At 40.6% G+C, this 26,342-nt stretch overlaps 1 protein-coding gene across 3 annotated transcripts in view; it reads left to right on the top strand.

The window, feature by feature from the left end:
• PDE7B (phosphodiesterase 7B) overlaps window positions 1–26,342 on the top strand; it is a 275,867-nt gene that overhangs the window by 203,505 nt on the left and 46,020 nt on the right. For all 3 annotated transcript variants that reach the window (XM_059700409.1, XM_059700408.1, XM_059700407.1), the window contains one exon: window positions 3,518–3,601. In XM_059700409.1, coding sequence (XP_059556392.1) covers window positions 3,518–3,601 — 84 coding nt within the window. The remainder of the gene's footprint in view (window positions 1–3,517; window positions 3,602–26,342) is intronic.

Below are 26,342 nucleotides of genomic sequence, written 5' to 3' on the forward strand. Positions count from 1 at the left end.
GCAGTTTTTCAAGTATATGTCTAGCTCACTGTCATTCATAAAATATAAATTCATTTACAAGCAGTGCTGAATTTGTTATATCATTTTTAAAAATAATTGTTATTGATTTTAGAGAAGAAGGGACAGGGATAGAGAGACAAAATATCAATTATGAGAGAGAATCATTGATCAGCTGCCTCCTGCACACCCCTCACTGGGGGTGGAGCCTGCAACCCAGGCATAGCCTGGTTCATAGGTCGATGCTCAACCACTGAGCCACGCCGGCTGGGATGTTATAAATTTTAACATGCTATACTATTGGCTATTAAAAATACAGCTTCTAGCATAAGCAGTCTGTGATTTTTGTTTTCATTTTAAAAACCAGCTGTGCCCACTCTAAAAGGTTAGAAACCAATGGTATTGAGGAGAGAGAGCTCTGCCTATGAAGTTTAACAACCTAGATTTAAGGACTAGCTCCACTAATTATAAGTTTAAAGCACTATAAACTCAGGCAGTCAATTAAAGTCAATAGACATCTACTGAGTGCCTTTAAGGGACCTGAGCCTTGGGGTGGGGTTAGGAGAGTGAGTAACAGTCCTTCACTTTCTTCTCTGAGCCTCTATTTTTCTCACTTATAAAGTAAGTAGAATAATAGTGACTCTCTTCACAAAACTAATGTGAGGGTCTAATGAGATCAAACCAGAAAAAGAATATACTGGGAGGTTTGTGAATATGCTTTGTAAACTCTTTAGAGATTTATAAACAGAGGGGACTCAAGACAACTGCTGAGAAGTAAGCCCTTCAACTCTATTGACCGTCTACCCCCATGAACTTACCAAATGCTGACAGCATTCCCTAATTTGATATCATCTTATATTTATACTAGGGGCCCGGTGCACGAAATTCGTGCACTGGGTGGGGGGGGGGGAGTGTCCCTCAGCCCAGCCTGCCCCCTCTCACATACTGGGAGCCCTCAGGCGTTGACCCCCATCACCCTCCAATTGCAGGATCGGCCCCTTGCCCAGGCCTGACGCCTCATTTTCCCCCATCACTGGTTCTGCCCCCAGCCCAGGCCTGATGCCTCTGGCCCAGGCATCAGGCCTGGGCAGGGGACCCCCAGACCCCTCCGATTGCTGGCTCTGCCCCTTGCCCAGGCCTGATGCCTCAGCCAGAGGCGTAGACCCCCATCACCCTCTGATCACCTGATCGGCCCCTTGCCCAGGCCTGACGCCTCCGCCAGAGGTGTCAGGCTTGGACAGGGGACCCCCATCTCCCCCCGATCACTGGCTCTGGCCCCACCCAGGCCTGAGGCCTCTGGCCCAGGAATCATGCCTGAGCAGGGGACCCCCATCTCCCTCTGATCGCTTGCTCCACCCCCCGCCCAAGCCTGACACCTCTGACCCAGGCTTCAGGCCTGGGCAAGGGGACCATCATATCCCCCCAATCCCCGGCTCAGCTCCCCGCCGAGGCCTAATGCCTCGGCCAGAGGAGTTGACCCTCATCACCCTCCGATCACCAATCACCGGATCGGCCCCTTGACCAGGCCTGAGGCCTCTGGCAGAGGTGTCAGGCCTGGGCAGGGGACCCCCAGCTCCCTGCGGTTGCAGGCTCCGCCCCTGCCCAGGCCTAACGCCTCTGGCCTAGGCATCCAGCCCGGGCAGCGGGGACCTGCAGCTGCAGCGGCCCCGCGATCGTGGGCTCCACTTTAGGCCCAGGCAAGGGACCCCTAGCTCCCGGGACTGCCAGCTTCGACCGTGCCCAGCTCCCATCGCTGGCTCCACCCCTACTTCCTGCTATCACTGGCCAGGGCGGCAAAGGCGCCTGATTCTCCGATCATGGCTGGAGGGCAGGGCAAAGGCGGCCCCAGGGCCGCCTTTGCCCTGCCCCCCAGCTCTTAGCTCCCCCCTGGGTTTCCGATCACTGTCAGTGGCAGGGGGCTTCTTCCTGCTTTCCCTTTCGCCTCCCTGCATTGTGCCTACATATGCAAATTAACCGCCATCATGTTGGCAGTTAACTGCCAATCTTAGTTGGCAGTTAACTGCCAATCTTAGTTGGCAGTTAACTGCCAATCATAGTTGGCAGTTCATTTGCATATAGCCCTGATTAGCCAATGAAAAGGGTATCGTCGTACGCCAATTACCATTTTTCTCTTTTATTAGTGTAGATTTCAAATATTCTTTTCCATATCTTCCCTTCTCCTCCCTCTTCACTATACTCCATATACTGTAATATTCTTTAATATCAATATGTCACTACAGTATCAGATTAGCACTAAATAAGGCACCAATATAGAATTCAAAGTAGGGAGTAGCCCAAAGGCTCAGAGCTTGCAGTTTATAAGCCCAGGTGCACACAAGGCCCATCTGTGAGGGTTATTTTAAACATTGTCAATTGCATGGGTTATGGCCAGTGAGGATCTCACCCAGTTACTAGTTAACCCCAAGAGTTAGAAAGACTTGTTCCTCCTCTTCACTCGTAGGCTGAGGCCACAGTATCACCTCATGTCAGGGAAAGAGTGGGTCATGGGAGAGGACCCATTACTCATGGAAGAAAACTTTCCTGGTTCCAATGTTCAGCAGTATATTAGGTCTAATGTACTTGTACCTCTCTTCTGATTTCATGTTGTATGTACTAATTGGGGATTTGGTCTTTCTATTTATTTTTATCACTTAGAATCTGCTAAATACTAGACAATACACAAAGAACTATGGAGAAATGCAGAACATGTAATACGAGTAATCCGTATTTGCAGGACTGTATAAGGAAATCAATGCAGCATTTATTGCAAGGCAGCAAGTGTTGTTTTATATTCTCCAACCAATGATACCTTGAAGTGGGGCAATGGAGGCTCAGAGCCTACTTAATCCAAGGTCTACATTAGTCTAAAATTCTGGCTCCCTCCACTCTACCTCAGTACCTCCCTTCGTCTGGAAAGCAGGACACACCGAAAAGGAAAGTGAACACAGACATTAAAAGAAACCTCCAAATAAGTTGTCCAAGGGAGGCTGTGTCTGAAGTGCCTGGAGCTAGGCTAGCCTTCCTCTGAGCAGATTCTAAAACAGATCCATGATACAACCTGGGGAACCAGGAAAGTGGACGCCAGTCAGAAAACAGTTGTGCTAGGTCCAAGAGGAATGACACTGGGTGATCAAATGTATAATAAGTATAAAAGCTCTAATCCCAGAACACCATTTGTCCTTCCAAATTAGGATGCTTCATCTTAATGACCCTTGGAAGGATAAAAAGGCTATGAAAACTTTGTAAATTACTATAATTTTCACAGTCCCATCTTCCAGGCAAATTATAAAAGAGAACGCTACTTCATTTCTTAGTTTTGCCAAGTTCCTTAGGCTCAGCATTCATTAAATATCCCTTCACACATGACACTCTCTGAAGCAAGATGAATGGAAATCATGTTTCTCCTGATATTTGGTGTTGGTTCCAGTGACATAAGTGGGTAAGAGGATTTACAGAGGAAAAGTGAATAAATACACTGGGCAACGTTTTCAAACGGTTGTTTGGACCTTCTGTTTTCTAGGAGATGTACGACTAAGGGGTCAGACGGGGGTTCCTGCTGAACGCCGCGGCTCCTACCCATTCATTGACTTCCGCCTACTTAACAGTGAGTAATCAAGTGTACCTGGAAAGGAACAAATGTTTTCTTTTTTGAAAAAAAAAAATCTAACTTCCCTCTGAACTTCAAAACCCTCTGAGGTCTGCCTTCCTTCCTCCATCTCTCCCCTCCCAAGTGGAACTTAACCCTTTGTCTTTAGATTTCCTCACTAGTGAAGTAATTCTGGCCCTGCCTTCTCAGAGATTTGGGGGACGGAGTGTCAAATGAGATAATGTCAGTTTTAAAATATATATATAAGTCTTAAAAGTGAAGCCCTACACAAGGAAACTATTGTTGTCATTATCCAGCATATCCTCTCTACCTTCAGCTATTAGACTAGATAAAATTCAATAATTTTATCATTTATCTAAATTATATAAATTTATCTAAATTACATAAATTCTATAATTTATATAAAAATATACATAAAATAAGGAAACCTAAAGCTGCCCTTAGTAATCTACCCAATATTGATTCTCCCTTCTTTGTCTAATCTAAATCCATATGGTTCCTTCCTGGGTTCCTGGCAAAAACCCTTCTCCTCAGTGAGGTCCTTTTCGTCTGCATTTGCTGCTTCCTCCATTATGACTACCTCAAAAGTTCACTTATTTGTACCTTTCCCCTTCATATATTGGTCCTCAAAACTCCACCTCTGGTTCATAATTCCCTTAATCTCAAATTCCTTTGGCAATCCACACCAGTGACCAGTCACCCCTCCAGATTGCCTGTCTCCTAACGATCATCATCCTTCTTCACTTTGGACTTGGAGGTGGGGGTAGGAAGTAGATAAATCTCACAGTTTGCGCCAAGGATTTCAGTGTTTGGTTCTCATATCACTTCCAATCTATAAATTTCAAAGTGCTGGGTTGTACACACAGAGTTTTACTTTCCTTTGGCATAAACAAGTTCAGCTAAAGAGGTAATTTGATTTACCTCGACCCTTGGAAATGACTAGGAGAAATTAGAACTGGCTCTTTCTGATCCTTAGATCCTCAAAAGGCCAACAGGAGATGGATTTGTTTGTATTTCTGGCTTGTTAACCTCCCGTATCAATGTGCAATATCTGTTTTCTCAGTGTTTCAGGGACAAAGAGACTTGGAGTCATTCTTTCTATACCAGAGACACTGTTGTCTATCCACCCTGAAATCCTCTTTCTCCCCTGCTCAGCACTCCACTCTGAAGAACTCTTTCACTGTCTTTCCCGGGAACACATGCAAAGGAATATTCATTAGCCTTTATTGTATTGTGCTTTATAAATGGTCTCCATTTTTACTCCCTCCGTGTATAAAACACATCCCTAATCTATTTCAATCTACTTCAAGATCTTAAAGGATTTTCTCTTTATAGTTACTGAGCTCCCAATATCTATTGTTAACTTACCAAATAGATTAAAGGGTCCCCTCAGAAAGATTATATTAAATGATTATAAATGTCATAAGCTCCTTCCATTTAGCTGAACAGCTCAGATAGTACTGAAGCCCTCTGAGATTCTTCCTTTCTGTGGCATTATCCATTTCGTTGTCTAATGCCCCGAATACCTTGTTAGGGAGACTAGAACCAGTAACATTACTGTGGTCACTCTCCACAATTTCCTAACTTAGCCTTCAATTAAACAGCTTGTTAGTAGGTAACAGAAGGTGTATGGATATCTGTGTTATGTACAGTCACATAGTGAGATATGACATAGGTCATATCTCCTGCTTCTTCATGTGCACTCTATTTAATTCTTAGTCATGTTTTTGTTGCAGTTTGTCTGAGTTGTTAGTGTGCTTTCTGCCTAAAGGGAAACATTTTAAACATAAATTTATAAAGATTTTAGAATAAATGCCTAAGGAACATTTTCTCCTAAAACTATCCTTTTACTAACAAAACAGGAATCCAATTCTACACAGAAAGTACCTCACTAGTTTAAAGTGAGTTTTTAAATATCATTTTCCATAATTTTGAGTCGTTTTTTCCCAAGTATAGGCAGAGATCCAAGACTTCATTTTCCTCAGGTGCTTTCGGTTTTGCTAGCATTTGTTGGGCTTATTTTTCAAACCATTTGTAAGAAAATCTGAATCACCATGGCCTCTATTCCCTGTGTCTTGCATCCCTGAATCCTTCTAATATGCTTCGTGAGACCCACATGGCTGATATTTCCTGTCCAGAATGTTCCTGGGTGTTTGCTCTCCATCATCCACCTCAATATATGCCTTGAATGGTTGGAACATGCACAACAAAAATGTACGTTGAATAGCAAGGCCCATTGAACATTTCCGTTGTTCCCTATAGCCATGGCCCCTACTTGTCACAGCAGATCAAGAAATGTCAGAATTAATATCTAAAAATAACTTTCCTTCTATCAGAACAAAGTTTTTAAATATTAGATCAGGGATGGGCAAACAGCAAGCTGATGCACCAAATCTGTGCCCCCACCCCTGCCTGTTATGTAAATAAAATTTCTCATTTTAGTGTTATTTATAATAGCCAAGATTTGGAAGCAGCCCAAGTACCCATCAGTGATGAGTAGATAAAAAAGCTGTGGTACATTCACACAGTGGAATACTACTCAGCCATAAAAAAGAAGGAAATCTGCCCTGGCCAGTTTGACTCAGTGGATAGAGTGTCAGCCTGTGGACTGAAGGGTCCCGGGTTCGATTCCAGTCAAGGGCAAATGCCCAGCTTGCGGGCTCAATCCCCAGTAGGGGGCGTGCAAGAGGCAGCCGATCAATGATTCTCTCTCATCATTGATGTTTCTCTCTCTCTCTCCCTCTCCCTTCCTCTCTGAAATCAATAAAAACATTTTTTTAATAAAAGAAGGAAATCTTACTTTTGTGACAGCATGGATGGACCCAGAGAGTATTAGACTAAATGAAATAAGTCAGTTAGAGAAAAACAAATACCATATGATCTCACTTCTATGTAGAATCTAATGAACAAAATAAACTAACAAACAAAATATAAACAGGCTCATAGATACAGACAACAGACTGGCAGCTCTCAGAGAGGAGGGGGTCAGGGGGCTGGGTGACAAAGGTGAAGAGATTAAGAAAGAAAAAAGCAGACACAGATAACAGTAAGGTGATTGCTAGAAGGAAAGGGGGGAGGGGGAAGTAAAAGGAGGTAAAGGGGGGAATAAATGGTGATGGAAGCAGACTTGACTTGGGGTGGTGAATGCACAGTACAATATACAGATGATGTATTATAGACTTGTACACTTGAGACCTGTATAATTTTATTAACCAATTTCTCCCCAATAAATTCAATAAAAAAAAATTTAAATAACCTGGGGGAAAAAAGATTCTATTGGAACACAGCCATGCCTATTTGTTTACATATTATCTGGAGCTTCTTTCACTTTATGATGGAAGAGTAGTTACAACAGAGACCATATGGCCCATAAAGCCAAAAATACTTACGATAGGGCCTATACACAAAAGTTGCCAACACCTAACGTAGATTTTTAAACAGAATTCAAAAGATTTTATGACCTCTACATAGGCACATTCAGTCCAGTCTATTTTTCTTTGTTAATATCACTTTTTTTTTTCAATTCCAGTGCCATTACTTTACTTTTAAAAATGGACTCACATTGACTAAATTAAATGAGACAGAAGTATAAACAAAAGGGCACCTCTTTTACTGATCCAGATTGTACATATATATTTTTTAATTGATTTCAGAGAGGAAGGGAGAGGTAGAGAGAGATAGAAACATCAATGATGAGAAAGAATCATTGATAGGCTGCCTCCTGCTTACCCCCAACTGGGGATCAAGCCCACAACCCAGGCATGTGCCCTGACAGGGGATTGAACCATGACTTCCTGGTTCATAAGTTGATGCTCAACCACTGAGCCATGACAGCTGGGCCTGACCCAGATTTTAGACTCCACAATTATAATTTCTAATTTCACAATTTTTTTCTGGAAGAGGTACCCCTTTCCTCATATTTTTGAGGGCACAGTACTACAATGCCCATGTACTTATTGTCTACATAATAGGTGACAATATATACCTGGTTGCCTGGCACAGTTCTAGTTTGCACCTGTTGTCCAGGCATATTTATTAATAATGCCACCTTTCACTCCCAAAATAATCTGGCTTGAACAATTAATTACAAGGCCAATGGATAATATAGCTTTTCCCCAAAAAGACTACTTGGAGACAACACCTCTCAAATGTCATCTGCATTCTAGAAATGAAGATGAGAAAATCTTCCTAATGATATCTATCCAGATCCATCCATTTGCCCATTAACATATATGTAAGATAAAGTTACTTTTTAACAGCCAGTTGCATTTCCTATTAATATTTCAAGCAATTTGAAAAAATGGGCATCTATATGAATTTTCAGAGGCTTCTCTGGATAAGTAGCAGGAAACGTGCCTTCAGCACCATTGTGTGGAACACAGGAATGATAGGCCTTTAAATAGGACAGTTATTGCTATACCTGAGTATGGAAGGGCAGAGAAGAGGGAGAGAAGGAATAACAATTATTTGTATTCCACTTGAGAGAACTGGAGCAGGGCAGGAGGAACAGAAATATAATGGCTCTGTTATACCAATATCAACTTCCTATAGACTTATTTCATTCACTAACTCTGTTGAGGGGGGAAGAGCGACAAGAGAGGAGAACATGTAGAGAAGAGTGTTCAGAGAGGCATGGGGCCACAGAGGTGAATGTGACAAAAGCAATCATAATTCTCTGCAGAACAGGTGGCTACAGCACGGCCCCTTCATCTTTCTCTCCTGGTTTCATATAATCAGTAGCCTGAGTAGATAATGACTAGGTGGAGATGTTCCCGTGGCAACCATTTCAGACCAACAATGCGATTTCCACACTTGCTCAGCATAGGAAGGGACGCACAAAGCGGATATTCCCAGTGACTGTGGACCCTGAGGGAAAGAGGCCGCTTCCACTGGAGGTGTCAGGGCATCCATATCAGCTGCCACAGAGAGCCTGGGTTCCAGCCCAGCCTGGGCTCTGCAGTAGTGGGTTAATTGGATATTTGGTTTTCCTGTGGCTTAATTTGCTAATATTGATCTTTACATCTCTATTCCTCCATAGCTGCCTTCCTAGGCAGGGCCATTTTAGCTACACATGCATGAGATAATTTTAGTATAGCTACAAAATATTTTCCTTTTCTTATTATTTCTGAAATAGAACTAATATTTACACACACACACACACACACACACACACACACACACACACACACGTAAAGGTATAAGTGACCCAGCGACTCAAATGCTCTTTTAAAAGCTGCCATCTAAAACATATTACACCCTTAGAAACACAAAATATAAAACATATCTGTGAAGGATTGTCAACCAAAACCCACCCAGTATGTTACCACCTGGTGCAAAGTGATAGCCCAACTTAAAGATAGAGGGGTGATAAGCTTTAAAAACTTCATTTTCTAAGAGTGAGCTCCATGTAGGTGATGACAGCCTCTCAGTAATCTTCTTAAAGATAACTTTTCACATTACCTATGAGAATGAGACCCACACAAAATGCAAAGAACTTAAATTAAATAAAACGTTATGGGATGAGATGTTATTTAAAGGTATAAACTTGTAGCTAGTAGGAGAGTAAGTCCTAAAGATCTAATGCACAGGGTCATGATTATAGTCAGCAGTGCTGTATTATAAACTTACACAATGTTGTAAGTCAACTATATCTCAATTTTTAAAAAAGAAAAAGAGAAAACAAAATAAAATAAACACATTCTTAAAAAAATATTATAGGGTGATTTGAAAGAAGTGCACTGAGGGAACGCTATCCCACCTTCCTCAACGCCCTGACCCCCAGCCCTGAGCTCCTCAAGCAGACAAGGGAGGGGCCAGCTGGGACTGAGACTTCTCATGAGTACCAAAGTAGCACCCCACAATTTCAAAGGTCAATATTTTCCTTCCTCTAGAAGAAAGGCCAAGCATTGGTTGTGGTTGTGGTGCCTTCTGACTCACCTGGACCATGTTGCATGACGTGTACTCAGGGTTTCTGGCTGCAAGTTCCCCGGTACTTCAGATGCGGAAATGCCAGGCCAGTAGGATGGTCAGCCACTGAAATGCCACTACATTGCAGAAAACAGAGCTGATGGTGTCCTCACTGTTTCACTCATTCCTTGTCACTACTCATCAGTGACGTGGGGTTGGCAGTGTTCCAGGAGATACAAAGATGAATGAGACATAGCCGCTGCCTTTAAGGATATTTAGATACATAAGCAACTATATTTTAATGGATGCAATACATCTATCTATAATACATGCATGTATAACAGTAGTATCCTTAATATAAGAGGCATGTATCTGTGTACCGGATTCAGAGGAGAGATTCATTAGCATTGGGAATGTTGAGGAAGGGAATAATTAATTTTGTCTTGGAAAATTGGAGAAGCCTTTCTAGAGGCATTAAAACATGAGAAATTTCTGAAGCAACAACAAAGTGAAGGACAGCTGCATGCTAAAGCCAACATTTAGGGCTTTAGTATCAGGAAAGAGTTGTCAACAATTCTATTCAATTGGGTATAAATTCTACTGGAAAATGAGGTTTTCAAGTAAGGACCAGAGAAGTCAGGAGAGATCATGCAACATACCCAAGTGTCTGGGAAAGACCATAGTCACACACACACGCATACACACACACACACACACAGTTTTAATCTAATGCTAGAACTGAAAACAACCATTGCTTTCTGTTAACCTGGCTGATATAATTTAACAGATTTATTTTTTATCTGAGTGATGAAAAACAGGAAATGGAATCAGGGAGTCCAATATTTCCTTTGGGTTATTATTTATTCATTCATTCATTCATTCATTCAACAAATAGAACACCAACTCCATTCCAAGCAGGCCACAAAGCCAAAATGTCCTGAGCCACATCAATAACCACTGGACCAAGATAACTTTTTTTAATCCTCACCTGAGGATATGTTTTTATTGCTTTCTAGAGAGAGAGGAAGTAAGAGAGAGGGAGTGAGAGAAACATTTATGTGTGAAAGAAACATTGATTGGTTGCCTCCCGTAGGTGCCCCAGCTGGGGATCAAGCCCACATGGAATACTATTCACCAGTAAAAAAATATGGAACTCTTACTCTTTGAGATAGCATGGAGGGACCTGTAGAGTATTATATTAAGAAAAATAAGCCAGTCAGAGAAAAACAAGTATCACATGATCTCACTCATATGTGGAATCTAATGAACAAAATAAACTGATGAACAAAGTAGATCTAGAGACATAGAAGCATGGAACAGACTGTCGGACCTTAGACGGAAGGCAGGGGTGGGAAGGTGGGTGGGAAGAGATCAACCAAAGAACTTGTATGCATAAATGTATAACCCATGGACCTACACAATAGGGTGGTGAAGGCCTGGGGCGAGGAGCAAGGGTAGGATAGAAGGGATCAAAAGGGGGAAAGGGGGACATATGTTAATACTTATAATAAAGTTTTTTAAAAACACACATACTACCTAGGTATGTGCCCTGACCAGAAATGAACCTGCAACCTCTTGGTATACAAGATGATCCTCCAACCAATTGAGCCACCTGGCCAGGGCTGAAATAACATTTTATATGATGACTAGCTCTTGTCTCAAACTGCTCTGGACTAAAGTTTTCCAGAAATATCAAATGCAAATATATGAACATTTATTTTTAAGTCAACAAGGATTAGGGGTAGCAGGGTAGCACCTACCACATCCTATCCCGAGGCTGAGGATACTGAGTGCTCAAAAGGAAACTTTCAGATATTCCTCTAGTCTCAAAGGCCTAACAACCTCATTACATGGACAAGACAAACACACACTAAACCAAGAGCCATACAAGAGCATAAATTATCTAGTTCTAAAATAATTGACAACAACAGTAAATCAGAGACTAGAGAAGGCAGAGATTACTGAGGTGCCATGAGCAGAAGAGAGCTCTGTGGTCTGGTGCTGAACTCTGAAAGATAAGGTCGAGTGCTGACTGGTTAACAAACTGTCTAGAGTGAGACTGAGCTGACATATGGGAAACATTAAGTCACTAAATAAGAAGAAGGTCCAGAAAGCAGTGAAGTATATTGGCTAGATAGAAAATGAAAGTCTTGAAATGCCAAGATAAAGAATTTGAACTTGATTCATTACGCAAAGAAGATCACTAGAGAATTCTGAGAAAAAGATGGCCAGGATAAAATAGTGTTTAAGAACATTAACTGACACCCATATGTAGGAGGGGACAGACTCAAGGAATCAAGAGAAATGTAAGATTATGATGGCAATAGAAATAAAGGTATAAATCCAGAGATGATGTGGAGAAGAGGAAATAAAACTCAGTGATCTGAAAGCTCCAAGAGTTGGCCTGGCCATCTGAAAACTTGAAGATGAAGTCGATGGTGAGGAAAGTTGAAGGGTGAATTGGGGAAAAGATGGTAAGCTCATTTGGGACAATTTATTTGTAGTAGAGTCAAACAGAAATATCCAAGAAAGAGCGGGAAATAAGGTCCTGCAGTGCAGTTGAGAGGCCTGATTTGGAAGTTTCACTTGGGAATGACAATCATCCATGATCCATGGCTAGAACAGGTATCACAAAATCAACAACTTCATTATTTAAGGGCCCCTATAATTTTAGTATATAATAAGCTTAATTTAGCAAAGCTCAAGACTGTTGACAATAAAGCCCACAAAGAAATAAGTTTCACCAGCAATTTATTTTCCTCTGTGAGAAACTATTTAGACACCACCCTTGTTCCCCACCACCACTACCACCGCCATTGTGGGTTCTATTTGGTACAAACGTGGCTGCTTGTGTCCTGGCCCAGTGGGTCTGCTAACGCACCTGAATACAGCAAGTTAAATGGCAGTTTTCTATTGCAGCACTTGCTTTAGTAAAATCCTAACCCAATAGGAGTATTTCTAGGGACTTTTTTTCATAGTGGCTTCTCTGGATTTCTGGAGACCATAAAACGTAGAGAGAAGCAGGAGTAAATTTTCTTTCGATTAAAGTTACCCTATGAGTAACAGAGCTAGAATGACTTGTTTATTAAATAAAATTAACCTCCTACCCAGAAGCAGGCACAGCCTATCTCTTATGATTTCATTGATAAACAAAATGAGGGTTAAGTCCTCTTGTTGACACCCTACCTTAAAAGTTTTAGAAGCTCTATAAGACTCGCCATGGTCCCCATTTGACTAGATATATGAAAAAAAATACAGTGTGTTCCATCCTTGGAATCTTGTGTGTGTTTCCAAACTGAGATCGCAGAAGATTAAGATCTTGTTTTCTCTCTAGCTAACAAACCAAATTGCCTTAGGACTCCTGGGTGGTTTATTACTTATAAGCAACCTTAGGAGGAAGAGCAGTGGAACAGATGCCCGAGAAAAGTGGCAGCAATTAGAGAGAAAAGTCCCAAGGGGAAGGTGGCCCATGTCACTGCCCCTGACAACGGCCACCACAACAGCCTTGAGATGGGAGGTGCTTAATCCCAGGCCCAGGGTGCAGGAGCCAAGTGTGGATCCCTCTTGGTCAAGGCTCCCCGAAGCTGTTATTTCCCTAAGGTCTAGAGGCACCGTAGTGTTGCTGTGAACACGGGAAGTAACAGAGGCCATTAACACCCAACCACATGCTGCTTGTCTGACTCATCTACCGTGGTTGTCCCCTGAGAGTTCCACGCTCAGTGAACCCCCGCTGCCCAGTGCACTCTCTACAGCATGGTCAACAGAGGAAGCTGGCAGAAAGATAATGAGCTTTGAAGTGAGACTGGGTTTGAATCCTACTTCTTTTGTGAGTTTGGGAAAGACATCCAAACTACTTAATATCCACGCATGTGAAAGGAGAATGTAACACCAGCCTCACTGGGTAGAGGTGAGAAGTGAATGAGATCAATGTATCCAGCAACCTGTCTTGCACACAATAGATCTTCAATAAATGTAGTTGAACTTTAGAGGTACCTTCTTCCTTGGCTGAGTACCCTCTCCCCAGCCACCTCTTCTCTTAGGAAGCCCTGGCCCAGCATTATAAGCCTTCTTCAACCCTCCCAGGGGTCTGCCTCGTGATCGCCATTCCCTGCTCGGTGCTCCCACCCCATCTCCAAAGCAGCTATTACATTGTAACTGCAAATTCACTGAACCTGAGCTTCTGAGGTAGTACCACAGCAAGTCTGGCTCCGGACCAGAGTGAGTGTTTGGGAAGCATGAGTAGCACTTGGAAATCACTAATATAGGTCAGCTATGCCATATAGATATCATATCAAACAATACTAATATTAATGGCTAATATGTATGGAGCTCTTGGCTTCTAGACACTGCTTTATGTGCTTTGCACAGATCAACTCATTTAATCCCTACAAGATCCCTATGAAGTAGACACTACTATTTAAACTGAGGCCCGAAGAGTAAAAATAACTCACCCCCAAAAAACTTGTTACCCAGAATTCAAACCCAAAACTACAAGGCCAAAGCACCAGCTCTTAACCATAATAGAATATAATTCTTTCTTATACATGAATTTTAATGTTCAAAGTCAATACATGGATGCAGCATATTCCTTTTATATGACATATATATGACAATTACAAACATTAATTATTTTTTACATAATAATAGTCATTCTCCTTTTATAGTACACTGAGACTATTTGCTTTTTGGTGTGAAACTGCTTCAATATTGAACAAATTGTTATATAATTAATTAGGAAATATGTAATTATATATATCTATGTGAATATTAGATTTTGCAAGTTTTCAAATGTATTTTATAATATTCCAGAAGGTGCCAAGTGAGGAATTGCTCACTTCATCAACAACCCTGCGCTCTTTGATAAGAAAGAGAAGGGTGTGGAGGTGACAGCGCAGGACTCTTGTCAGCTGTCTCCAAATAAGGAGGAAATGGAATCACCATTGTGACAAATTAAAGTCGGATTTGGGGCTGCCACCGGTTGCTTTAATTTTTCTCAAGGGGAGTTGGTTATTTCCTGTCATGCAAACTGTGCTTCGATGAAAGACAGTTTCTCAAAATGTTTATAATACAGGGTGGGACAAAAGTAGGTTTATAGTTGTGAGTACGCAAAACAGAGTTAATTCTTGTACTATTATTTGTTAATCACTGTATCATTTTCCATATGAACAATTGTAAACCTACTTTTTTCCCACCCTGTATATTAAGTAAAAATAAGTAGTATACAATTTTGTATATTTTAAAGGAAGATCTCAGTTATGTTTTAAAAATATACCTAAATTTAATCAGGGATTATTTCTAGATGATTATTATTTCCTTCTTTCTATTTTTCTATTTTTTCTATCATAGGCATATATTCCTGTTATAATCCCAAAAAGTAAGATTTTTAAAAAAGAAAAAAAAAAAACACCTCAGTGTTGACCAGAAATAGAATCTTTTTTTTCCCTAAATAAAGTAATATCAAGATGCAGAAAATGAAGGTGCAGTTATGAGCCAAAAAAACATTCTTTGCTAGGCCAACTTGGAAAAGTGATTGGAAATTGTGAGGCCGAGTATTTATCAAAGCTACGTATGGGACTTCACAATGATGGCTCCTCATTTGAAGATGAAATTTATTCAAGGAGCATGAAGTCAAAGTTGTAATCTATGGTGAAACAGCACTTTACATGACAAAGCTTTGAAATGAAGGCATGCCAAGAGATCTTTCAGCCCAGTTTCTCAGTTTAACAAGCAAAACAACAACAAAAACACAAGAAACAACAAACAAACAAAAAACCAGAGCAGCCAAGTGCCTCACTGCAAGGTAAGGAAAGAGTTAAGATCCAGGATTCGGATCTTTTGACATTCTGTTTTCCACTCACCACATGGCCTTCCTTATTTAATTTCCACCTTACTGATAGAAAATGAACTTACCCCTTGCAATGAGAGAAAAGCTAAGACAAGGCTTCCCCTGCCTAGGGTTGGCATTGGCTCTGGCGCCCACTGCCTAGATTTGGATTCCAGCAGCAGCGGCTTCCCAGACCTTGCCTTTCAGGTTCCTGGGCTGGAAAAGGATTGAAGAGGACGAAGATATATCCCACAGAGTTACCGTGAAAGGTAGTGAGTAAATGTGTCTGAGGTGCTAGCATGGTGTCTATCGCAGTAGAAAATCTCAAAAATGCGGACTTTTATTATTAGTTATTTGTATTCTACTTCCCTGTGACCATATGTAGAAGCGCTTGTGAGAAGAGTGTCTAACACATAACAGTACAACTTGACTTACGTTGAAGAAGAGTGTTTCATTATCCCTTTTCAGTTTCCTTTTCTTTCACTTATTCATGCTTTCAACAAATATTTATTGATCTCTGCCTACAATGCCAGGCACATCTCTTTCTGAAATATGATCTCAAATAAAATGAGAGAGAAAGACAATAGCTGGAAACGTGGGATTAGAAGAAAGTGTTTCTGCGAGACAGGCACACATGCTGAGAATCGTCTAATTGAGAAAGAACCGTGGACTCTATGGGAGAGAAAAGTCATAACTGAGGCAGAGTGTCCTGATAAGGTGGGAGGGAGACTGGCCATAGCAACAGAGGCAGCTCTTCTGATAGGACATGTAGGAAGAAGGAATGGCTGCAGAGTAGGAAATTTGGGAGGTTTTATAAGAGAAAAGGAAGGCATTTCCCGTCTAATGATTTCCAGTTTCTCTGTGCAATAGGAAGCTGGGTGGGGAGTGGTGAGGACCAGGCACTGGAGGACCCCCCTCTGACCCAGCGCGGCAGTTCTGTGCCCTGCCCGGCCACCAGCACTCAGCATCAGAAGGACCACAGCTATGGCCCCACGGAAAGGGCAAACCCCAGCAATGGCATGGTGACAATGGCCTCACCGTTGTCAGCTAAGTCTACGTCTTTGCTTTCTCTCTCTTTCCCAGTGGGGGCCGTTGTTGATAAGCCTGTCACTGTGCCTGCCCTTGCCTCCACAGTCCCCCATCCCCTGGCAACACAAAACTGGAAAACAAAGAGACTGATAACCTCACGTCAAAGACTCCTCTCGTGCTTATTTGTGCCCTCTGGGTAATGTAATCTATGAGGAATGTCCAGCCATAAACACGAATTTTACTTCTGCACACTCACCCTACTACCACCCACAAGGGCAATCCATCACATGAAGACAGCTGACTGCAGCTGGGCTATTTCCAGGCTGGGGCTGGGAGATGTTCCCTCCTTGCTCTCCTGCCCCCAGTGGTTCTGGATCCTATGGCATGTGAAGATTTCTAGCACCTTTTCTCCTAAGAGTTGCCAAGAATTGCGTCAAGCACAATGCACTCACCTTAGTATAAATTACAAGTCCCACTCTCCCCCTCCCTGGCCCATCCACCATTTTTTGACAATCCTTGCCATGTGAGGAAGGAAAATCCCCTATCTCCTCTCTTCTTTTCTCAGTCTTTTATTGTATACCTTACCACATTCCATTTATTTTCTGTTTTGGAGACAATTGTTGATAAAGACCATAAAGTTAAAAATCGATCCAAAAATATCTCCCTGGAAGACCTGGAGTAAATCCCCCCTTTTTAAATAAGAAAAGGTAAGCTAGATTAAATGATTTCTTGTGCCAGGCTAGCAGCTATGGAAAATAAATAATGAACAAAACATTTCTAGAAAACCTGGTCTACAACTGAGGTAAACAACAGGTGATTATAACCAAAATTATAATTAAAAAACTAACACAAAAGCTATTTGAGGCATAACTTAGTTTTTCTTCCATGACTCATGACTTCTCAGAATCTTATAATGCTTCAGAGTCACTTATTTTAAATAGCAATCATTAACTGGCACTTCAAAACAATCTTAGTGTAGAGTTTAGCTTTCTTATTTTTAAAATTTCCATTTGCTGAACCTATAAAGGCCAGTGATGCCACCTGATCCTTTGAAAATAGTCTAAAGCAATGGTTTTTTCTTTTAGCTGTTTGAAAATAGAGTAATACGATTGATGAATTTCATCTAACATTAATAGCTAGATAAGTAAGAAACACCTACTGCATGGAAATTAATAATAAGTCATGCCACCATACTTTTATGGCAGGAATGTTCTCTTGGAGTATTTCTGAACTCGCTATTTAACAGCTCTACCCTCTGGTAATATTTTTAACTGTCTTTAATAAAGAAGATTAAGAGAAGAAACACTTATGCTCCTTTAAATGATCATTTAGAACTCTGCAACCATTTACCAATGACATTAATGGCATGAATAATGGGAAAACGTGACTTAAGGTGATTTAAGGACAATTTAAATTACATATGAAAAATGAAAACTTGGGCTGAAGTATTAGAAAATTATTAAATACCACTCTTTAAATTGTGGAGTGGAATTTTAAATGGGGCCGAGAAATATGTGCAAAGCATCAACAAAATATTATGCTGTTAGAAAAGCTGTGCAAACAAAAGAATGTTGAAATTGCTTTGCTATATAGCATTAGTTGCTAAATAATAGTATCGTGTGTACAGCCCTGAGGCCAAGCTTATGTCATCTGATTGGTGTGGAGTGTGCCATGTCCCCGTCTATTTCCTTCTTGGGGCTAGTGGAAATCAATTTTGCTTTTATTCTCATCTTATGTTAATGAAGCATAAGCTCCACAGAAGAGGAACTTTGTTTTATTCATTGCTGTATCCTAGCATCCACATAGTAGGGGTTTGACAATACTTGTTAAATGAGTGGGTTAAGCTGTTTATTCAAGACTTGTTGTTGTGGATGGCCAATTTTGTTTTTTGTAAAGTTAAACTGTGCTTAACATGCTGACAAGTGGCTGGAGAGTTTGCCATGTTACAAAAGTTTTTCACATCAGAGCTCAGTTAAAGGGTATCTTCATGAAGAGATTATCAATATTACATGGAATAGGTACAATATTACATATATTCCATCCTACTTTTAAATTATTTGTATTTTTAATAAAGAATTAATAATTAAAATTAATATTTAGGACCTAATTTAGGAATAGGAGAATCTATAATAATAAAAGCATAATATGCTAATTAGACTGGACAGCCTAACAACCTTCTGCATGTCATTCCGGACATCCTTCCTGATGAAACCACAGTGGTGGGGGCTGAGGCAGAGGTGGTTAGGGGCAATCAGGCGGGCAGGTGAGCAGTTAGGGGCGATCAGGATCAGGCAGGCAGGCAAGCAGTTAGGGGTGATGAGGCAGGAAGGCAGAGTGGTTATAGGCAATCAGGCAGGGATCGGGCATAAACTGGCAGTTGGACATCCCCTGAGGGGTCCTGGATTGCGAGAGGGTTCAGGGCCAGCTGAGGGGACTCCCTTCCCGTGCACAAATTTTGTTTACCAGGCCTCTAGTATGTTATAAGGAGCAAAGAAAATTAAAGTATGGGACTGGATTATCCTTTGCCCTTAAATTGTATTTTCCAAGTCTGTAATCTACGTTAATACATAACGCCATTCCCCAAAGTGTGGTCTGCCTACCAAAGGGTATACAAGATGATTGTATTATGACAGGAACAACCTTTTACTTTTACTTTAAGTGTTGCATATTTATTTCAGTGTGTACTAACCAACACACTGAAATAAATGTAACTAACATCAAATCTATGTTTTATTCATATCAAATTTATATACAGTATATTTAAGTAAAAATTGATTTATTCAATTTAAAGAAAGACACTAAGTAACTAGTGGTGTAGGCCGATATGCTAAACACCATAATAACTGCATGTGAATGACTGAAACTGGGAAAAGTCTGAACTTGGTTTCTGCTGGGAGCAGTGAGGCTCAGACAGAGCAAAAGCTGTGCTCCTAAGGAGTTAGGCTCTTCTGTTACTGCACCATCTTTACCAGCTACACTTTTACCTGGTAGAATGGCTTTTAACCCTCTCAGACCCAATGCCTCCTTTTTACAGCACATATTTTTAATGTCCTCCTTTACTATCTTGAAAGGAAATCCATAGCCTATTTATTCACATAAGCTCAAAAAAATATATAAGTTCCCAGCTATAGTATAAAGCAGAAATAAAAGAACTGCTATACATAGCTTAAATACATAATGTTTGGGTATAACCACCCGAGAAGGCATAATGATGTAGTTTATATTGCAGCTACATGCAGAATCACTGTGAATGTTACAGCAACTAATGCAGGCTGACACGTCTGCAATGTTAGTAACATAATCCGATGTCTTGCCACTAGAGATTTCCTAAGATGGAGAACAACTCCTGATAAGGTCTGCTCCACCGCCCCTCCCTGCCAAAGTTGCATTCCTGAAAAAAGAGTATTAAAACTGTGCAAAAGAATACTTTGTGCTTATATGTAAAACCAGGAAACAGGATTAGGTTTCAGGCTTATATAATTACAAACAGGATTTCACCTACATGAATACCTGAGCAGCCATTGCAATGTTGAACGAGATAGAGACAACTGTTGGACGTGTAGAACTGTCCCAAACACTTTGAGGCATCTCGCATCTCTGACTCTTCCTCTAAATTCCAGTCGGATCCTGTCCATCGCTGTGACAACCATAAATGCCCCTCAACATTTGATCTCATAAATCCAATAGCACTCTCAGCCTTGTTTGTTTCTTAAGTTCCTCATTACTACTAATGTGTAGTTATTAATCCACTGTGGCCTTTTATTTATTAGTGTCAGCTTTGGGTTCTAAAGCATCTTAAACAAAGAAGATTATTAGCTCTATGGCTCCTAAAGCTATGATAGTCTAATTTATTATTATTACTGAAGTTTTATTGTTTATAGCTTGTTAAAGTTTCCCTGTTGGCTCAAAATTGGTAAAATAATAATAATAATAGAATACTTAAAGTAAATTTCAGAAAATTTGGTTGCTTTTAAGGAAAATATTTCAGAGTTGAGACTCCTGAAAGAATCTGAAATTCAATATAACTAGAAATCTGGTTACTAAAAATCAGATACTTTTTGAATTATCTACGCCACCCAGGGCTGCAAATTTTGACAGCATAGCTTTAAAAGCAGATTCTTGGCATAAATTTGAGTGGATTTTGACCAAGTCATGTTGAGAAATTTGCAACTGCAGCATTTATTGGGGTATACAAGAAAAAGAAAAAGAATTAATGAAACTTTCCAGGGTAAAGGACCTTCAACTTAACTGAACTTCTGAACTTTACGCCCTTTTGTAATCTTTCTGACACTTTGAAGAATAGTTCTGGAGACTCTCCAAATAGAACACTCCTCACTGTTCATTCTTAAACACTGTGAAATCTGTCAACCCAACCAGGTCATCAAGGGGGCAGACTGTGATTTGTCATTATGGAGAGGGATGTTCTCTAGGACACCGAAGATGCTGGGCAGATTTTGCTTTCTACCAAGAGCTAGAGCCTGGCATTTTGAGAGTCTAATTTCCCTTCGTTTGGAAAGCTGGCTTAGCATGTATGCTTGAATCAAAATATGCCCTACACAAGTTACCAAAGCGATGGTTTGACATCTGTTCCCTTAATTATTATCACAAAGCTGACTATTGAAAATAACTAACAGAGCTTTATTTTCAAAAATGGCAAGTTGAAAACACTTGCCTCAGCTCAAGATAGAACCTGCTTTTTTTTTTAATTAGCAATTCTATGTGCAACAAATTAGGGATTGAGTGGCAAATAAGGTAAACAGTTTAGTGGGTAAGAAAGACAAGTGAATATGACAATTCTGATATGCATAAATAACTGCTTTGCTGAATATAAGTTGGGGTTGGGTTGCTATAGGAGCCCAGCACAGAACCCCAGCAACCACTAGAAAGGGCAAGGAATACTTTTCATACAACCACCTTGTTTTTCCTCTCTCCGCCCCTCCACCCCAACTTCCAGTTCTCCCCCAAACAGAGCCTCAGCCATTCTAAGATAGAACCCCAAGCTTTAGACTGTTCCCTCTGCCCCCTTCCATCAGAATCTATCAGACACTCCCTGCCTACCTGCAGATTAATTCAAGCTAAGGTATTCGTTGATTGGCCAAGCAATTCTTTCCAGATGATAGTTGTATTCTGACTAGGTCTGTCTTTACACATTCCACTAAATATTATTGAGCATGTATGTACTGTGTGGGCTAATTTCATTTCTTTTACCCAAAAGACTAATAATGAGTAGAAGAGCCAAGAGTTGAGCCTGGCCATCTCATTCTGGACTAAGGGCTCCTTCCTTGGAATTACATGTTTAATCCATTTTATCATACCATGTGTAGCCTACATATGTAGCCCCATTGGCTGAGACTCCAAGTAAAACAGTAGGATGATGCTAAACATGGTGCACCTAGGTGGAGATGTGTGAAACATTAGGGAGAATGGTAGCATTATCATAGTGCCATAGCTGCTCCTAAAGGTCCAACTCCCATGAGGGCACTGCCTAGCTATCCAGCACTCTAGCTGCCTGTGGGAAGAGCAATTGGAGGTCCCAAGACAGTTCAGATATCCCATCCCCAAGCCAGGACCACTATTTTCAGCTCTTACTGCCATGGAGGAACGTGAGTGAGCTCCCTTCTTAACAGAGAACTCTCTGAGGGAAGAGGCTGGTGTTCATCATATTTGCATTCCCAGCACTGCCCAGTGCCTAAATCAAAGTAAACCCTTAGTTAATATTTCAAGAAGAAAAGGAATGCACAGTCAGGAAAGCAGGAGGGGGCGGGGGGGAGAAAGGAAAAGGAATAAAGCAGGAGTAAAGGGAAGAGAAGGAAAGGGAAAGGGAAAGGGAAAAGGAAAGGGAAAATAAGTTATTAAAATAATCAAGGACAATTGTCCTTGGTTGTTCCACAAGTGCTTAGCTGAACTGATTCTATGGCTACTAAGTCACTGCCTTCCCTTCTTCTCTTCCACCTGCTTCATACACAGCAATTAAACTCTTCATTCTGAAAAATCCAGTTTCTGAATGAAAATGAGCTAAAATAATGAGCTACGGTAAAGAGGTAAGAGAAAGCTCAACACAAACACTTTGCATACTCCTTAGTGCATTTCTATGCTACCTGCTTACACTCCTTTCCATTTGCAACTCCACAACTCCTACTTGAGCAGGCCTCTCCAGCATTAGCAGGTTATGTGTGCATTCATATTTTTTCCAATATGGGCTTCTATAAGCTGAGTTTTAGTCATCTGTGGTCTCCATTGTCCTGAGAATAGGAACATATTTCCAATTGACCACTCTACCCCTGCCGTAGTTAGGCGTCACCTTACCTGGAAGGGCATGTAGAACCCAGCCCATTACCAGAAAGAACACAACCTCACAGGTTGCAAATCCAAAACCCATGTGGGAGTCAGGGTGGTGCAAAAAATTTCTTTTCAGATTGGCTTTCACTGGTACAGAGACTACCTCTGGTGGATGCTTGTATGCCCCTTCTCTTTTGATTTCCCTTCTTCACGCCTTTCTCCTACCCTTTTCTCTCACCCTCTCCATCCTGCCACATCCCCTACAGACATACCAGGCACCATCGAGGGCAAGAGGCAAAGTGAGCCATCACATTCTGGAGAGCAGAGCCCACTAGACAAATGATCTTCCTCTTGCTCACATTTTCCACTTTGCATGATAATTTCTAGTCGTTTATATACTAACATATTGCTTACCCACCACAGTCCAAGTGGAACCAAAAGCAGAAAGACAATGACGAACCTACTCCACCACCTTTCTCTAGATAGCTGAGGGCAAAAACACTGTCTTAAAAATACTGTATACTCGCCCTAACCGGTTTGGCTCAGTGGATAGAGCGTCAACCTGCAGACTGAAGGGTCCCAGGTTCGATTCCGGTCAAGGGCATGTACCTTGGTTGCGGGCACATCCCCAGTGAGGAGTATGCAGGAGGCAGCTGATCAATGTTTCTCTCTCATTGATGTTTCTAACTCTCAACCCTTCTCCCTTCCTCTCTGTAAAAATTAATAAAATATATTTTTTAAAAAAATCCTGTATATTCGAGTGCCACAGTACCTTGTACAGAGTAGGTACTTAATGGATATTTGCAGGTGGAGCCTTCCTGGTGTTTACCACATGGCTTAGATCTAGGCACCAAGAGAGGCTCAGAAAGAACAAATAGCCAAGTTGTGCCAAAAGGGCTTCAGTTTCATTGTCAGCTACCAAATAATAGTTCATATAGATAACTATTCTTGATTAGGATGTTATTTAGCATTATTAAGATAATTAATGTCATCTTTAAGAAAGAGGGAGAAAAGAAGAAAGGAAAAAAATGCCTGTGTTAGGTAATATTACGCTCTCAGACCACCTCTCAATCAGCAGTTGCCCTTTGACTAAAATCTTATGTGACTTGAAGTCTTGGCTCCAACATGGTTAAACACTAGGCCTGTGTGCATCCTTCACAGTTTTATTTTGAGCAGCCTGTTTGCCCAAATACCTCCCACTCTTTCCCTTCCCCAGAAACTGCGGCTCTGCTCTATGTACACAACAAAAATGTTTGTCTTTTCCAGGGCTTGAGGTACTAACCAATGCCTACGGATGTCTTTGTATAATAACATAAAAATCAAATCACATTAAGTCAGTGTCAGTAATACATGTGTTTCTATTTTAAAATCTACACATGATTTATTATTCACCTTCGAATATTCCATTTGTGCATTTAGTGAAAGAAACGGGAAAGTTACATACATAGAATCACTTCCAAATTTTACTATGAAGTTATTTCTCTGTTTTTTTTTCTAGGTAAATCTTTATTGATTTTAAAACACTTATATTTATGAATTATAATAAATTTCCTTTTGTTTTAATTTTACCATACTTTTTAAAGGAAGAGAAGCTGAGATTTCTTGAGTACTGATGTATAGGGTTTCGTGTTAGACTTTCACATGTCCCCTACTTTTGTCCTTTCCTGTAAAGAGCAGGATATAATGAGCAGAGAATCATTTCCAAAATCAGATAGACTTGGGTTCCAATCTCAGCACTGCTACTTACCAGTTGTGTAATTTTGGATAAATTACTAAACCTTTCATCTGTATAATGTACCTACTAATAGCAACTTCCTAATGCCCACCTTTATGAAAAGTTAATGGGATGACAAATGTAAACATACCTAGTAGGTCCTCAGTATTTCTTAGTTCCATTCCCCTACTTCCAAGGGCTGTTCTTGCTATAGGTGAAACAAATGGAAGGAGCGGCCACTTATTTTTGTTCTAGATTAAGTATATCAGTTATATCTTTAGGGACAGTTCAGGGGCCCAATCAGGTGGACACTGCAGTAGTCACTGAAACAATTCTTTCCTCTATGATCTAATGTGAAAATATATAGCTTTCCATGCCTGTTAATGGTATGAGTCTTATTGGAAGTTTGTTCCTCACAAGTGTCCTATACCAACAGTTGTAGATGTGATTACACCTAAGGTGCCACTATAACCCATAAAGAACCACAGGCCATAGGAGACAAACCTCAATGTACAATTAAACATCTCAAGTTCTCTGATGAACTTGTATGAATATTTACATTTTAAGTGTTATACTCCAACCAAATATAATACCCATTTATTTCAATCCATCAAATCTGAGGATTCATTTTGGTGAAATATAATTCAAGTAATCTTTGTAACCTACAAAGAGAAAGGAATTCACTTACAATATACTTTCTTTCCAAATAATAAAACATAAAGGATGCTTTCTAAAAGGTTTTGGAGATGCATGTTCCTATCTATACCTCTACCAATGGATAAACTTTGTACTAGTCTATGCCTATGCTAAAGATGCACTTATAATCATTTCAGAAAATTCATCAAATTCAGAAAAGAATAGAAATATTGTGTTAAATGAATGAATCTTTCCTGTTCTGGACAATTCATTCAAATCAACAATTCCATAGTAGTTCCTACAAGGAGGAAGGTAATGTGCTATAGTAAGTATTAAAAATAGAAAACTTATACCTCATTTGGTAATCACCTCATACCTTCACTTTTTATTCAATAAATGTCTTTTAAACCAGGCACCATACTATATAAAAATGGCCCTATCCCAACATGGTATACAATAGTGTTCTACATGGTAGGAGAGCTGAGAAAATCCACTACTATGATACCAACCACAGAGTGTTAGGAGGAGTCACAGAGGATCTGATTGAGAGGTGAGGAGGAAATACTTGAGGTGGGAAATTGAAGGGTGGATGGCATTTTAATAGGTAGAGACAATATCCAATTGTAAAGGAATGTGGGAATCAGTACAGAAACAGAAAAACATGGGGACATGGGGAGGAAAAAAAAAAAAAGCAAGAACAGACACCTAACTCTAGCCGGTTTGGCTCAGTGGATAGAGTGTTTACCTGTGGACTGAAGGGTCCATGATTTGATTCCGGTCAAGGGCATGTGCCTCAGTTGTAAGCTCCTGGCCCTGGTCACAAGCATGCGGAAGGCGACCAATCAATGTGGCTCTCTTATGTTAGTGTTTCTCTCTGGAGGGGGCGGAGGAGGAGAAGAGGAAGAACAGACACCTATTTATCTGCAAAGGAACTGGTGGGAGATAAAAATGGAAAAATAAGTTGGCATCACATTGTGGGGAGCCATGAATACCAGAATTAATAATATAAATGTAGCTAAGTAGACATTGGGGAGCCATTGAAGAATTTGGAGTAGAGAGCTGACATGATGGAAATTGTGTTTGAGGAATAAATCTGTCAGTGGGAGGTGAGATAGATTGGAGGGGACAACTGGAGGCAATCAAGGGGTTAGTCCATGATCCTGGGGCAGAGGATAAGCAGACAGATTGAAAGGGGATCATGTCTATTACAACACACATCTGGAATTTTTGTAGTGAACTATAACAATGCAAACACATATCTCCAAATATAAGAACAAACTTATTTAAAATATATGCTGAGAACTATGGAGTTAATGCAACAGTTTTTAACCTCTGGAGACTTAGAATCA

This window comes from Myotis daubentonii, chromosome 6 (genome assembly GCF_963259705.1).
Source record: "Myotis daubentonii chromosome 6, mMyoDau2.1, whole genome shotgun sequence".
Classification (NCBI taxonomy): Eukaryota; Metazoa; Chordata; class Mammalia; order Chiroptera; family Vespertilionidae; genus Myotis; species Myotis daubentonii.